The sequence below is a fragment of the Pleurodeles waltl genome, chromosome 8 (assembly GCF_031143425.1).
Source record: "Pleurodeles waltl isolate 20211129_DDA chromosome 8, aPleWal1.hap1.20221129, whole genome shotgun sequence".
NCBI classification, from domain to species: Eukaryota; Metazoa; Chordata; class Amphibia; order Caudata; family Salamandridae; genus Pleurodeles; species Pleurodeles waltl.
The window spans coordinates 1389751027-1389767795 of NC_090447.1; the positions used below are offsets into that span (position 1 = coordinate 1389751027).

Sequence of the window (16769 nt, forward strand, 5' to 3'; positions counted from 1 at the left end):
TTGATGTAGTGGTTTTCTGTGAAGGATTTGTATGTGAGTTGGTGCTGGTGAGTGGTATTAGAGTATTACAGGGGGCGCTGTGTATTGGAGATGAGTGTAAGCGGTGTGTAAGAGGGGATGGATGTGTGTCAGGGGAGTTTGTGTTAGTTGTGATGACTGGAAGAAGTAATATGTGTGGTGGAGTGTGAGGATTGTATGGTTGTATGTAATTGGTGAAGAGAGGGGAAGGGTGTTTGTAGATGTTGTGTTGGAAGGCTGGGTTTAGGTATTGTCATGATAAAAGGGGGTCAGGCAGGAGCAAATAGAGGATAGTGCTGTTGGTTTGTATGAACAGGGAGTGTGTATCTGGATGAAAAAGTTATGTATAATGTGGTTTTGTGTTGTGGGGGTGATAGCAGGTTGTGTTAGTGGGAATGGACAGAGTAGTGTTTGCTTTAAGAATGAAGGTGTTTTGATGTTGTAGTGGATACGTGTATAGGTGTGATATATGGGGTTTTGTGTTAGTTGATGAGACATTGCAATCTGTGTGAGGTCAGTTTGTGATGCAAGAGTTGGATGTCTTTGCTGATAATGTGTTTGCACGTTGACTGGTGTGTAGGGAGTAAGGTCCTTTCTAGTCAATGGAGAAATGGGCAGCATTTCTGGTCCTAGGCCCGACAATTCCTGAATAGGCCCAAACAGGCAAATGCCCTTGTCCTCGCTGCCCTTCACCTTGACGCCTGGGCTGAGACACCTTGAGCCCTAGGCTTAAATAGCCCTACTGGCCAATAGAAACCTAGTCCTAACCCTAACCAATCAGATTTGTAACCCTAAATCTCACAACCAATGGGAGACCCAACCCTATTTACCAATCATACCCCTAATCCTGACAACCAGTCACAACCCCAACCCTAAAACCAGGAACCAATAGAAATCTCAACCCTAGTACCAATCACAAACCCAACCCTAAAAAAACAGAAATCTCAACCCTAGTGCCAATCACAAACCCAACCCTAAGAAACCAGGAACAAATAGGAATCTTAACCCTAGTACCAATCACGAACCCAACCCTAATAAACCAGGAACCAATAGGAATCTCAACCCTAGTGCCAATCACAAACCCAGCTCTAATCCCGAAACCAATAGAAAGACCAACCCTAAAAACACCATATGCAGTAACCAATAGAAATGTATATAGTTAACTGAAGCCCCGCACCTGTGGGAAAAGAGAAGGGTGCTGCTGCTCTATTCAGAATCTCCTTAGATACAGACAGGCTGAATTCACACTTCCAAGCTAGCAGAGTCTACTTTCCAGTTAAGGGAGAGAAAGTAAAAAACACTGAAATACTGCTTGTCACGCACTCAGAAATGTGGCTTTTTCAAGGCAAAAACAGGTGATGCAGACAGTTTCTAAACACAATTTAAATCACAGAAACAGATTGAGAAGTCTCCTAAACACCCTCTGGTTAGCCACTGAGGTGTATGTAGCCTTTTTACTTAAAAAAGAAGGGGGGGCTTTATGCAGTCTTTTGCCACAAGCTAGGAGGCAAACAGCACTTTAAAAAGGCCAAGCTGCCTGAAACACAGAGAGTCTACAGTAAACAGGCACGGTTAGCAGTAGAGAACACTTTTAAACAAATAATATTTCCCAGACAAGTCTGTGGCTCCTTCCCTAGGTCTCCTAGGAATCCTTGATCAGTTGTGGGTGTTACAAGCCCATTGTAAGGAAATGCCTCCTTGGCATGGTTGCCCCCTGACTTTTTGCCTTTGCTGATGCTATGTTTACAATTGAAAGTGTGCTGAGGCCTGCTAACCAGGCCCCAGCACCAGTGTTCTTTCCCTAACCTGTACTTTTGTATCCACAATTGGCAGACCCTGGCATCCAGATAAGTCCCTTGTAACTGGTACTTCTAGTACCAAGGGCCCTGATGCCAAGGAAGGTCTCTAAGGGCTGCAGCATGTCTTATGCCACCCTGGAGACCTCTCACTCAGCACAGACACACTGCTTGCCAGCTTGTGTGTGCTAGTGAGGACAAAACGAGTAAGTCGACATGGCACTCCCCTCAGGGTGCCATGCCAGCCTCTCACTGCCTATGCAGTATAGGTAAGACACCCCTCTAGCAGGCCTTACAGCCCTAAGGCAGGGTGCACTATACCATAGGTGAGGGTACCAGTGCATGAGCATGGTACCCCTACAGTGTCTAAACAAAACCTTAGACATTGTAAGTGCAGGGTAGCCATAAGAGTATATGGTCTGGGAGTTTGTCAAACACGAACTCCACAGCACCATAATGGCTACACTGAAAACTGGGAAGTTTGGTATCAAACTTTTCAGCACAATAAATGCACACTGATGCCAGTGTACATTTTATTGTAAAATACACCCCAGAGGGCACCTTAGAGGTGCCCCCTGAAACTTAACCGACTATCTGTGTAGGCTGACTAGTTTTAGCAGCCTGCCACAAACCGAGACATGTTGCTGGCCCCATGGGGAGAGTGCCTTTGTCACTCTGAGGCCAGTAACAAAGCCTGCACCGGGTGGAGATGCTAACACCTCCCCCAGGCAGGAATTGTCACACCTGGCGGTGAGCCTCAAAGGCTCACCTCCTTTGTGCCAACCCAGCAGGACACTCCAGCTAGTGGAGTTGCCCGCCCCCTCCGGCCAGGCCCCACTTTTGGCGGCAAGGCCGGAGAAAATAATGAGAAAAACAAGGAGGAGTCACTGGCCAGTCAGGACAGCCCCTAAGGTGTCCTGAGCTGAAGTGACTCTAACTTTTAGAAATCCTCCATCTTGCAGATGGAGGATTCCCCCAATAGGGTTAGGATTGTGACCCCCTCCCCTTGGGAGGAGGCACAAAGAGGGTGTACCCACCCTCAGGGCTAGTAGCCATTGGCTACTAACCCCCCAGACCTAAACACGCCCTTAAATTTAGTATTTAAGGGCTACCCTGAACCCTAGAAAATTAGATTCCTGCAACTACAAGAAGAAGGACTGCCTAGCTGAAAACCCCTGCAGAGGAAGACCAGAAGACGACAACTGCCTTGGCTCCAGAAACTCACCGGCCTGTCTCCTGCCTTCCAAAGATCCTGCTCCAGCGACGCCTTCCAAAGGGACCAGCGACCTCGACATCCTCTGAGGACTGCCCCTGCTTCGAAAAGACAAGAAACTCCCGAGGACAGCGGACCTGCTCCAAGAAAAGCTGCAACTTTGTTTCCAGCAGCTTTAAAGAACCCTGCAAGCTCCCCGCAAAAGGCGTGAGACTTGCAACACTGCACCCGGCGACCCCGACTCGGCTGGTGGCTATCCAACACCTCAGGAGGGACCCCAGGACTACTCTGATACTGTGAGTACCAAAACCTGTCCCCCCTGAGCCCCCACAGCGCCGCCTGCAGAGGGAATCCCGAGGCTTCCCCTGACCGCGACTCTTTGAATCCTAAGTCCCAACACCTGGGAGAGACCCTGCACCCGCAGCCCCCAGGACCTGAAGGACCGGACTTTCACTGGAGAAGTGACCCCCAGGAGTCCCTCTCCCTTGCCCAAGTGGAGGTTTCCCCGAGGAATCCCCCCCTTGCCTGCCTGCAGCGCTGAAGAGATCCCGAGATCTCTCATAGACTAACATTGCGAACCCGACGCCTGTTTCTACACTGCACCCGGCCGCCCCCGCGCCGCTGAGGGTGAAATTTCTGTGTGGGCTTGTGTCCCCCCCGGTGCCCTACAAAACCCCCCTGGTCTGCCCTCCGAAGACGCGGGTACTTACCTGCAAGCAGACCGGAACCGGGGCACCCCCTTCTCTCCATTCTAGCCTATGTGTTTTGGGCACCACTTTGAACTCTGCACCTGACCGGCCCTGAGCTGCTGGTGTGGTGACTTTGGGGTTGCTCTGAACCCCCAACGGTGGGCTACCTTGGACCAAGAACTAAGCCCTGTAAGTGTCTTACTTACCTGGTTAACCTAACAAATACTTACCTCCCCTTGGAACTGTGAAAATTGCACTAAGTGTCCACTTTTAAAACGGCTATTTGTGAATAACTTGAAAAGTATACATGCAATTTTGATGATTTGAAGTTCCTAAAGTACTTACCTGCAATACCTTTCGAATGAGATATTACATGTAGAATTTGAACCTGTGGTTCTTAAAATAAACTAAGAAAATATATTTTTCTATATAAAAACCTATTGGCTGGATTTGTCTCTGAGTGTGTGTACCTCATTTATTGTCTATGTGTATGTACAACAAATGCTTAACACTACTCCTTGGATAAGCCTACTGCTCGACCACACTACCACAAAATAGAGCATTAGTATTATCTCTTTTTGCCACTATCTTACCTCTAAGGGGAACCCTTGGACTCTGTGCATGCTATTCCTTACTTTGAAATAGCACATACAGAGCCAACTTCCTACACCCATTATGAGAACTAGAGAAAAATGTAAATGTGCTTGGTGTGTTTAAGATCCAAGAATGGTGTGAAACTGCTGAAAGGATTAAGCCTCAAAAATGTGAAAGTTGTTTATTTTGCAGTTGAGAAACCAGTAGTTGATTAAGAAACAGTGTATGCTGAAGCAATTTCCTGAAACCCGAATACTCTCATTCCTATAGTAGTAGCTTAGTAACCTGCTGTGGTACCAGAAATATTTCTCTCAATATCTCTAGATCTCTCTTATTTTATAGTTTGGAAAAAAACAATTCTCTGGAAAAGAGAGCTCGTCTAACAGATGGGTGATGTAACATTTTGTTTTTTAGATACGTAATGTAACACATTGTGCGAGTATTACGATGTTGGGATGAAACAAAAAGAACACGTTACTTACCTTTGATAACAACTCATCTGGTACAGACAATATCTAGCCACAGATTCCTTACTTTTGAATTTCCACAGGCGTCAGACTGGATCCAAAAGGTTTTTTTGTGAGCAGTACCCCTGTTGGTGTTAACTGGCTCCACGCAGCGCCGAAAATTACGTCTGTGTCACCTATATAGGCAGTACCTTGGCGCGATGACGTCCGTTACTTTCCACACCAAATGAGCGGAGCCATGAAGTGCACTGACACTGTTGTGTTCAAACTAAGGCCCTGAAAGGGATCATCCCTCACCCTAGAAATCAGCCCGGAGAGTAGGGAGGATGATTGGGTGGGTAAGGAATCTGCAGCTAGATATTGTGTCTACCAGGTTAGGCAGAACCGAAGGTAAATAACTTGTCCATCTGATACAGACTTCTATCTGCAGATTCCTTACCTTTGAATAGATACCCAAGCAATACCATCCCTAGTGGAGGGTCTCAAGACAAATTTAAACTAGATGCCCTGCAGGACCGAACAGGCGAAATGTCTGTACATGCGGACCTGATCATACAGGCAGCAGTGGTTGGTAAACGTGTGCAGGGAAGCCCGCATTCCTACCTGGCAGAAGTCCATGACTGGGACTCCATGTGCTAACGCAGTGGTCGCAACTTTAGCTCTGATGGAATAAGCCCTTAGGCCTTCAGGAGGGTGCTTCTTTGCCAGTGCAGATTTTGATGCAGAGAACAATCCATCGCAAGCTGGTTTGTTTCTGCACTGCCCAACCCTTCTTTGCTCCAATACAACCCACAAAGAGTTGTTCGTCCACCATGGAATTGTCTTGTGTGGACAAAGTAGAATGACAATGCTCTTTTTGGGTCCAGATGGTGGAGTCGATTCTCTTCTATTGAGGAATGTGGAGGAGCGTAGAAAATGGGCAAGGTGACAGATTGGCCCACATGGAATGGTGTTACCACTTTCAGAAGGAAAGAGGAATTAGTGGAAATCATCAGTTTGGAAAATCAGACAAGAATGGAGGCTTAGATAATAGAGCCTTCAGCTCACTCACTTTCTGGGCAGATGTTATTGCCCTGAGAAATGCGGTTTTGATTGTGAGCAGCCAGAGGGAACAGTTGTGTAGAGGCTCGAAACAAGCACACATTAAGAACGTGAGAACCAAATTAAGGTTCCACTGAGGCATAATAAAATGAGAAGGGGGGGAACATATGCAAAAGACCTTGGAGGAACCTATTTAAAACAGGGGACTAAAATAAAGAGGGTTGGTCAGGCAGCCGCAAGAAGGCAGGCAGAGCAGAAATGTAACCCTTCAAAGTACCCAAAGATGATCCCTGCTGGGCAAAGGTAAGAATAAAAAGAAGGACATCAGAAAGAGAGGCAGAAAGTGGGTCAGTAGGCTTTTCCACCAGCAGGTGTACACAGTCTTGGTGGAGGAACAACTGGCAGCCAGAATAACATTGCAGACTTCGGGAGGAAGATCAAAAGCTGTCAACTGTGGCCACTCAATCGCCACACAAGAAGCGGAGAGTTGACAGGTTTGGGGGGGAGGACCCTTCCTTAATGCTGCGACAGAAAATCCTCCTAAAGGGGCAACCTGATTGGAGGATTGATGTTCATGTTCAGAAGCTCGAGATACCAAACTCTCCGTGCCCAGTCCGGAGCCACAAGGATAACTTGGGCCCGGTTGTTCCTGATTTCCTTGAGAGGTCTGGGCAGGAGTAGTATGGGCTACAGGCATACAGGAAGACTAAACTCCACTCAAGAAGAAAAGCGTCTCTGAGTGACAGCTGCCTTGGAAATTCCAGTGTGCAAAACTGCTAACATTGCGCGTTCTCTGCGGAGGCGAACAGATCTAACCAAGGCTCTCTCCACTGCTGAAAGAGGCCTTGCACCACCTCCAGTTGGAGATACCACTCGTAATCTGCTGGGCATCGGCAGCTGAGTTAGTCTGCTCTGATGTTCACAGAACCAGCCAGATGTTGAACCACCAGGGATATGCACTGCTGTTGCAGCCATGTCCAGAGATGAAGAGCCTCTTGACAAAGGGTCCACGACCCCACCCTAATCTGTTTTTTGAAGTACCACATGGTGGTGGTGCTGTCAATGAACAACTACACTAGCCTTCCCTTGATTGAAGGTAGGAAGGTTTTCAATGCCAGTTGGAAATCTCGGAGCTCCAGCAAGTTGATGTGGAATCAGTATTCTGCCAGAGACCAGAGTCCTCTGATCTCCACCTTTCCCAAGTGGCCGCCTCATCCCAGGAGTGAAGCATCTGTCACTGTTGTCAGATCCGGTTGGGGAAGGGCATCTGACTCAATCGCGGTTCGTGAGCCACCACCGCAGATTTTGTGCAGTTCCCTATGAGATCTGGACCATGTCTGAGAGTTTCTCCTGATGCTGCACCCACTGGAACTTTAGGTCCCACTTCAGAGCCCGCATATGCCATCTGGCATGAGTTACTAGAAGGATGCAGGAGGCCATGAGGCCCAGCAGCCTCAGAGTCATTCTCACCGAAGTCCAGGATAGAGGCTGAAACATCAGTATCATAGCCTGAATATCCTGGACTTGCCATTCAGGAGGATAAGCCCGAAATTGCACTGTATCCAGAATAGCTTCAATGAAAAGGAGCGTCTCGGAGGGAGTCAGGTGTGACTTTGGCACGTTTACAGTGAACCCCAGCAAATGCAGGAGGATCGCCATAATTTGCAGGTGGGAGACGACAGCCTGGGGTGAGCTTGCCTTCAACATTCAGTTGTAGGGATAGGGGAAGATTGCCCCCCCTAATCTCCACAGATGTGTTCCGACCACCACCATCACCTTGGTGAACACCCGAGGGGTGCTGGTAAGGCCTAAAAGGAGCATGGTGAACTGAAAGTTCTTGTGGCCTACCCTAAAACGCAGATAACGCTGATGGGCAGGCAGGACAGGAATGTGAAAATAGGCATCCTGCAGGTCCAATGCTACCATCCAGTCTCCCGCGTTAAGGGCAGACAAGACCTGAGCCAAAGTGAGCATCCTGAACTTCTCCTTTTTGAGGAAGAGGTTGAGGGTTTTAGCTCTAGGATAGGATTGTTTTTGGGAATCATAAAGTAGTGGGAATAGCAACCATAGCCTACTTCTGGCCCTGGAACCCTCACTATGGCTCTCTTGGCCAAGAGAGCCTGGACCTTCTTACAGAGCAAGGACAAATGATCCTCTGTCAGCCAGTCGTATGATGGAGGGATAAATTCGAAGGGGATGGAGTAGCACCTTTGAATGATCTGTAAGACCCACCCTCCAATGTTATGGACTGCCAGTGGTAGAGATGATGGAGGATTCTGCCACCAACTGGACGCCCATGATCGTCAGGGGCAAGTTTAGGAGGGCTTAGAGGCTGCAGCTGCTGGGAGGGGCAGTGGTTGTGGCAGACCCCTGGCTACCTGACCCACAGGGTCGGTAAGAACTGTGCCCTCAGCCACATATAATATGGGAAGCTTGCACAGGACGGTGGCTGGGATATGGTTGGCGTGGTTAAACACCCCTACCGTAGCCACGAAAGGAGCGAAAGGCAGACTGGGGTTGATGTGGCGAAGCTGTAAGGTCCAAGGACTTGGCCGTTGTCCGCAATTCCTTAAAGTGCTCCAGTGCCAAATCTGCCTTGTCTCCAAAGGGATGTGTGCCATCAATATGCATGGCCATGTGGGAATCCTGGACATCCCCAGAAAAGTCAGATGTATTCAGCCAGCAGTGGCGTCAGAGTGCCACATTTGTGAGTTGATCGTGTCTAAACTACCGCGAATTATGAACTTTGTTGCATCTCTCACATCCATGACCGCTAGGGCGACAATGGCCCAGGGCCGGTCCAGGGCCTGTGGCAGCACTTGCACAACGGTATCCCACAGTGTGTAGGAATAACAGCCTAATAAGCATGTGGTCTTGACAGATTGCAAAGCAAGGCTGGTGTAAGAAAACATGTTCTTTCCAAAGCTAGACAGCCTCATGGATACTCTGTCCAGGGATGCAGCAGGGAATGAGCCATGGGAAGTGGAAGCCTGGACCACCAAGATATCCAGGGTATCGGTGTTGGGTGAGGAAATTGTGGTCCCCTGGGGAAGGGTGATGGCGGCAGTCAATCATCTTATTCACAGGAGTGCCTGTGCTGGGCTTGGACCAGGTTCCTAGTAGGACATCTGCCAGTGCTTCATTGAAAGGGAACAGGGGTTCAGAGGAGGAAGCTCCTAGTTGTACCATTTACGTCAAGATGTTAGTCTTGACTGCCACCGAGGGCAAACTCAAGGTCCAGGACTTCAGCTGCCCTCTTCACCACCATAGAGTATGTAGCTCCCTTCTCCCTAGCCACAGCAAGGGGAGAAAGAATACCGTTATCTGGCGATGTGTCCAGTCTGCTGGCATCACTCAGTTCCTCAAACCAGTCCATGTCCTGACCCTCAGATTGGTATTCTAAAAGGTCCAGTGACCCCGTCCCATTCTTCCCTGAGGCCTACCCCTTCAGAATAGGGTTGAGACACCAACCTAGGACACACCAGTCCTGTCAGCACCTGATTTGTCATTGGTTGACTCCACCCTGGCTCAGATTCAGGTATCAAAATGGGGATGGCGCTGCCAGTGGGCACTGGTAGCATTGCCATTGGGACCAGCATAGGGGAAGGTCATGTTGGCACAACGTGCAATAGTCCGGATCCATGATTGGATCCATTGGGGCTTATCAGAGCCAAGGCCGGAGCTGCTGGTATAGAACCCAATGGATCTCCTCCCGTGACCCCTCAGGGCCTGAAGGCACTCCAAAGGGATCATTCCGCTAAAAGATGAGACAAAGATGAAGTGCATGCCCTTGTGAAAACTCCTGCATTCGAGCAGAGGATTGCTCCTGGGAAAGTAGAGAGGCAGTGGAGCAGGATTCGAAGAGCCGTACTTCAAACTCTTATTTTTCTTCATCGCTTCGGCCAAGACAAGGAGATATCGAAGCATGCTTCGTCCTGTGCTTTTTGTGCCTTTTACCCAAGTGTCCCGATGTCTCTGAGTGGGACAAAGAGGACTTGGGCCTCTTGGAGCAGTCCCAGGACCATCCTTTCGACTAAGACCTCCGAGGAGTTGCGCAACACAGAGTCGCCTGCCAGGCCGCTAGCAGCTTTAGGGACTGCTCCCTCAAAGCCTTTGGCGCCATGGCCCAGCAGTCAGAGCATGACTAAGTGATGGTTGCACTTCAGATACCAAAGACACACAAGTGTACCCAACAGGATGCAGTGACAAGTGCCACATGGTTTAAAACCTGTCTTCCTCGAAGACATTCCCGACACACCAGGAGGTAAAACATAAAAAAATAAGTTGCCAAAACAACAACAAAAATCCTGTAAAAAAAAAAATGACAGGGGGGTAGTGCTTCTCAAGATCAGCGCTAACAGGTATGGAAAGAAAAGAACCGACGTCAGCGTGTTGAGGTGGAGCCAACGACATCGCAGAGAGCAGGGGGTACTGTTCACGAAAAATCTTCCGGATCTAGTCTGACGCCTGTGGAAATCCAAAGGTAAGGAATCTGCGGCTAGAAGTCTCTATCAGGTAAACGCAGTAAGGTGAATTTGATATCAAGCTATTCAAGCAACCTTTAATCGTAACACAGGATAAGTATTGATCTGAAAATGGTCAGGGCTAGATGTAGCTGGTGAAAGTCAATTTTTAGTAACAAACTACTCTGTTCAAGGATTGACCTGTTAGCAGGGAATCCTCTGAGAACTCAAAAAAATCAACAACTAAACCATCTAACTGAAGTTCCCTCAGGTAGGTGTCGATATATTGGTTGAGAATCGGGAGAAGAACTGCCTAAAAGAGAATGATGATCAGTGAATAGAGAAGTGATTGAAGCTATTTGCTTTTCCAACAGGGAGATGTGCCTTATCCCTGGTTCTATTTGAATAGGCAATTGAACGTCATGCCTTTTAGCTTAGGGTGTTCCATCACAATCGTGGCATAAAGTATGATCTCAAAGAATCTTGTTATTGCTATATCCTGACAACACCCTCCTTCTAGTTAAAAATCCAGAACATAACCTAAACACTATTAACAGGGAAATCATAACATTTGCTAGATGGTCGAGTCTTACCATTAACTGGTCAAAACAATTTTACCTCTGACTAGAGCAGCAACATTCCCTGCACTTGAATAACCTGCACAATCATCGGAGACGCCTTCATTAGATATTTATGAGTACAATATTACTGGGACAAGCATCAAATTGTAAGAAACAACTACGGCCAATGTTTAGACTTTATGTCGGCCGGGGGGTTCTGCCCCCAACTCTGAAGTGTACTACTTAATATCTAAGGGTCAGTGTGCACATTACTGGTTTCACAATATTAGGCAGGTCTCGTACAACAAATCTGAGGCAGGATTCGTAGACTTAGGGCCTCATTATGAACTTGGCGGGATGCCCCGCCACCAACCGTGTATGCGGTCTATGAAAGACCGCCAGTGGCGGCATTCTGCCAAGTAATGACGCATGGAGCCTCACTGCCATTGATGGCGGTGAGGGCCGCCGTGCACCATGCTGGCGGTCGGTGGCGGGGGTGGATGCTGTTTCACCCTCACCGCCATGTCAGACCATACACCACCACGCCTATAATGAAGCAGTTATAGGCGTGGCGGTGTATGGAGAGGTGGCGATGGCAGTGGAGCAGCATCCAGGGAGCCCGTTCCCTCCCGGAGCAGCGCAACTGAAGAAGTAAGTCCTGTCCAAGAAGGAAGGGGGGAGGGGTGTGTGTGAGTGCATGGGGGTGTGCGTGAGTGTATGTGTGGGGGAAAGGGATGTGTGTCTGAGTGCATGTATGCGTGTGTGCATGTATGTGAATGGGTGTATGTGGGAGGTTGGGGTTTGTGGGGACCTATATGTAGGGGTGGGGTGTGGGGGATTGTGAGGGTCGGACTGGGGGGAGCTACATGGGGTTTTGGGGGTTGAGGGTTGGGCGGTTGGTTTTCGGGGTTTAGAGGGTGGGGGCAGATCTAGTGGCTTGGGGGGGGTGGGTAGGTGTAGTGGCAAGGGGAAGCCCTGGCGAGTCACATACATGTGACAGGAATGATTATTCCTGTCACCCATATGCTTTCCGCTAGGGATTACCTGGCAGGGTATCTCGCCAGGAAATCCCTGGTGGAAATGGGATCAAAATCCCACCGCCGGGTCGAATGTGCCCCACAGTCGGCCCAGTGGTCGAATCTGGCCTGGCGGTGGCAGTAATGACCGCCGGCATGGCGGTCCAGACTGCCATGTTCATAATGACCACCTTAATTTCCTTGAACAGTATGACTATGAAAAAACCTTGAGACCATTAGGAAAATCCATACAGTACACCGCACAACATGGGTATGTTCAAGACAAGCAGAAATGTGTAAAACTGATATACCGTATTGACTGCTATTACCGCTGCAGTATTGCGGTGGCCTCTGACTCACTGGCAAGGAGCTGATTTTGTCTTCAGCAGCTGAATACCATGAACAATATGTGCGCTAACAGAAAGTACCCTCCATTACCAGACTACAACAACAGGGAATCCTGCACTCCATTAAATAGTCTGTGTCATTGGCTGTACAGAACTATGCTCAAGACATTCCCCTCCTAAATGGCCAAGCCAGAGGAATGGAAACTGCTAACACTGATTATATCGATGGCATCCCCTATAAAGTGTTAACACCATACATAATATGGCCCTAACAGATATAAAAGCCAAAAGATATTCCCTTACCAGAACGTTGAGAAATGTATAAATGTGGGTTTACTGTTACAACAACTTCTCAATACCAGAACAGAATACAATGTTGTTAACGTAAAATATGAGAATGTAATGTAGGCACAAATACATTTGTGACTATATTTCATATGAATCACTTTCACTTTTGGATTCATAGGTTGAAGGGATGACATATAATTACACTCTTGGAGATTGATGGAAATTCCAAGATGGCATCTGCGCAGACTTTCATGTCTTCTTTAAACGCTGGTCCTTTGTTTATGTCTGGTATATATACAAGTCTAGTTTGGTCACATGCCATGAATATGATTAAGGCCTTCCTTGGGTTGAAATGCGTTGTGAGCTATTTGCACAATAAAAATATTGCAATGGACACCCTATGTGCGCATTCTTCATCATTTGATGTGATTGTGGATACAGATATTACTGGACCACTCTGCAGGTGAAAAAGGACACCCTGTCAGGGTAGAAGTTCTTCAAGGAGCTGCTGATAAAAAAATAAATATATATATATATATATATATATATATATATATATATATAGCTATGTTTTCTAAGGCTACACACCCCTCTGTTATATTATCTAGCTTCACTTTTAATACTATTAAATTAGAGACCACATGCACTGCTATAAGGTGGAACCAGATTACTAGTTTAGCATGGTACAATCTTATTGGAGGTCAGATGTGCTGCTACACAGTGTAACTAGCTCTATGTAATAAATGGTCATTAAGTAGATGATCGAGTAGGGTACCATGTGAAGATAGGACTGATGAGGATAAAGTTGGCACCGCTTAATGATGTGTTCTTCCAGGGCCCCAAGCTAAAAAGGCACAAAGAGGTCATTGCAGGTGTTATTCCCCTAAACCCATCTAGGCCCAAATAGGGCAACGCAGGAAAGTGATCACAGTAAGTTGCCCTTTACGTTGTATGCCTTCAATGGGGCACAGCGGACTTTCAGATGATTGCAAGACTTTGACAGGCCAGCTCATCAGATAGCCTGTTTACCTATGAAACACCAACCTCCAGGGAAACTACAAAAAAAGGAAGCTCTCCAGGTGGGGACGTGGTAACAATTATTTCCAAAAAGGGCCATGAACAATGAAGTTGAGGAAAAGGCCACACCCAATGAGGAAATTGCGGTATGATTATAATAAAAGATGGGTTTGTAGATTGTTCACCACACAGAATCATCAAAGGTATGACACAGGTAAAAATAACAGAAAACCTTAGAACGTGGTGGAAACAAGATACTGATGACCAGGTATAAAATACTGGACTCGTCATCCAATGGAGGACTACTGGATAGAACACCTGAAGTAGCAACATGGATTAGTTCACCAATCATGGTACTAGCCATATGGAAAGTACAGATAAGGAACAGCTCTTGGAAGAGTACAAGGCATACACAGTAATATCATCACACGGGACAAATAATGGGGAGAAACCAACCACGGAGTGGAGTTAAAGCACTACTGCCACAGATTTAAGCTTGGGAGAAGAGAATGGCCCTATTACTGGAGAGGAGAATGACCCTATTACTGGGCTCCTCTACCACTACCTAAAACCCAATAGCCACAGAATGATTTGAGGATTCTGCTCAAATGTCAGCACATTCCATATCCAAAACAGTCCTTGTTCCACAGACAAAGGCAAACAGTGTCTACAGGGTGACGTCACTCCTAAATCAAACCACCCTGGATGGAAGGTAGGTCAATTTCTGGTAGGAATGCTAATGCATGAATAAAAAAGCGTATAACTGGAAATTCTTATGTTCACAATCCGAAAAATGTTAAAACAAAATCAAATTGAACTATCAGAAGAGGCACCTTATTTATATTTTTATATCCTGCAAAAAACAACAATCTATTTTAACATTTTCCAGTGATGCGAAGCCTGGACCCTAGAAAACACTAGACTGTCAGAAAAAAAGACCACCGAAATCATAAAGACAGAAAGGTGCAAAGATGATCAATGTTGCCAAAAGGAGTCACACTAAGGAAGAAATGGACAATCTCGGGAGAGGTCCAAATAAGGATGAAATATATTTCTCAATACTTTACTTTTGCTATTTATGAGCACCAGAATAACCTCTGATTAAACCTGAAATATATTTGGTGTCATGATACAAGGCATGAAATAACTTAACTTTACAAGTAAAGATACTTTATATTGAACATATATTTCAAAAAAGGAACTGTTCAAACGTATTATTGGTCACAGTGCTTTGTAGCACCTATGTAATAAATCTTCTTAATGTTGATTAAAGTCCAGTTTCACCAATCACATCCAGTTAAAAATATTGCTTTTTGTTCTTGCACACTTATGTACTTGCATTACTAAGTACTTCTGTTACTTTAAAATGTATGTTGCGCTCTCACATTTAGTTCTACTGTGAGTCTATTACTGTGTAAATCTAAATTTTCACATTATGATTTCTCATTATTTTTTCCTTGAACATATAGTTGGTGAAAGGTGATTTTTTTGCCTCTATATGCATTTTCAACCAACTTTCTTCATTCTTTTGCATTATTGTTGTGATAAGTTGTTTATATTTTGTTTACATATGTTTCTATTTGTACAGCGCTATACCATCCTGTACTGGTTTATAGCACAATGCCACAAACGCTAAAAAAATAGATTGAAGCAATACATGTTAGTATTGACTGACAAGATCTTATTGTTCCCAACTGTAATACTGTAATAATTTGATTTGGTAGGGAGAGGGGCAGGTAAACAAATCTTCAAAATATGTGTTTCTTTTTTAAATGCTACAATCTCATGGATTGTGGGATTAGAAATGAATTAGGTAGAGTAGCTAGTTCTCTGTGCCTCCACAAATATTCTAGATATGCTGAGTAAGATTTACTGCCAAAGAAAACCACAGACAACTATTCTGTAAATGACCCTGTGCAGTGCCCTGCTGTCTTTCAGATTGGTTTCATATATGCAAACTTAATGCTCAGGAGTGGGTGTGGTTTCTCTACACCCTTCAGACACACACCTTACCTTATAGTGACCTAGAGCTGTGCAATTATATATAAAAACACAGTTTAAAATAAAACCCACAATTCACATCAATGTTAGAAAATGGTCTGGAATTTATCCTTTCACAAAAAAAGAGCAATAATACTGTACAACGTGGAATAGATTGACTTTCTTCTACAAATGTTTAACTTTTGCTTTCAACATAAATTACATTTACTGACACTGGTTTCCTATGCTGGACTAGGAGCAAGGGGTGAGAGCTGCCATAAGGAGCTCCATTTTGTAAACAAAATTGTGTCCTTCCATTTTATTCCACTGAACTTCCTTGAATGGACCACGAAGGTAATTCCATTTGACATCCTGCAACACGTCACTTTTTGGAAGATCTTTGACCTGGCATCTTGGAAACTGGACCATCACCTTGCTGCCACTTTCAGGACCATTACGCACTGTGGAAATATAGGTGCGAACAGAACATGTTTCAAATGAATAAAAATTCATATAGAATAAATTTTCTAACAACCAATTATTCCATCAGAACATAAACGTGTTGAGAAATTAAACAATGTATATCAACGCAAAGTTGACATTAAAGACAACATAAATTGTAAAAATATTTCATAAAAGGATATTTATTGCAATTGTTTATATGTGTACATTTTCTAGTAAGATATAAACAATGCATCTGTAACTTTTGTAAATTATATCAATAAACTTCATTGTGATTTTACGGTAATGTTTGCTGGTGTACCATGATTATAATGATGGCAGAGATCAGAGAACGCCTGCTTATCACAGAAGACGGCAGAGATACAAAGGTCTTATCCCATCTTGAAAGTGGTCAAGCTAAATGACTGGATTCTCCAAAAGACATATAACATCCCTGAAGTGTGCACATCATCATGCAGCGATTGATGGAATACGACATCAACTTAAAGACCTGCTACATCATCTGTAACACTACCAATACCAGCATCCAACCATACGGATGGCCAAGATCAAAACATTTGGAGAGTTTCACACAATGGGAAGCAGCAACACAAGTAGACAATAATTCAGGAAGAAAATGACCTGACAAGGTTCTCCTGCTGCAACTACATCCCTGTCGAAATCAAACAGACACCATCCTCCTCAACCTTCTGAATAGCTTAAAATCACACTCCTAAAGCAATTCTTTATCAAACTGAACCATCCCTGTTGAAGAACACTCTTAAAGACTGCATACCGTTCTGTAACCAGAGAACGCGCCCAGAACCACCCCTCATTGT

At 45.6% G+C, this 16769-nt stretch overlaps 1 protein-coding gene across 1 annotated transcript in view; it reads right to left on the reverse strand.

Annotated features, from left to right (window-relative positions):
• Window positions 1–15594: 15594 nt before the first annotated feature.
• Window positions 15595–16769, reverse strand: part of MED17 (mediator complex subunit 17) — a 106073-nt gene continuing 104898 nt past the window's right edge. Inside the window, exon 12 of the mRNA XM_069202437.1 lies at window positions 15595–15950. Within this exon, the coding sequence (XP_069058538.1) occupies window positions 15742–15950 (209 nt within the window). The 3' untranslated portion in view covers window positions 15595–15741. The remainder of the gene's footprint in view (window positions 15951–16769) is intronic.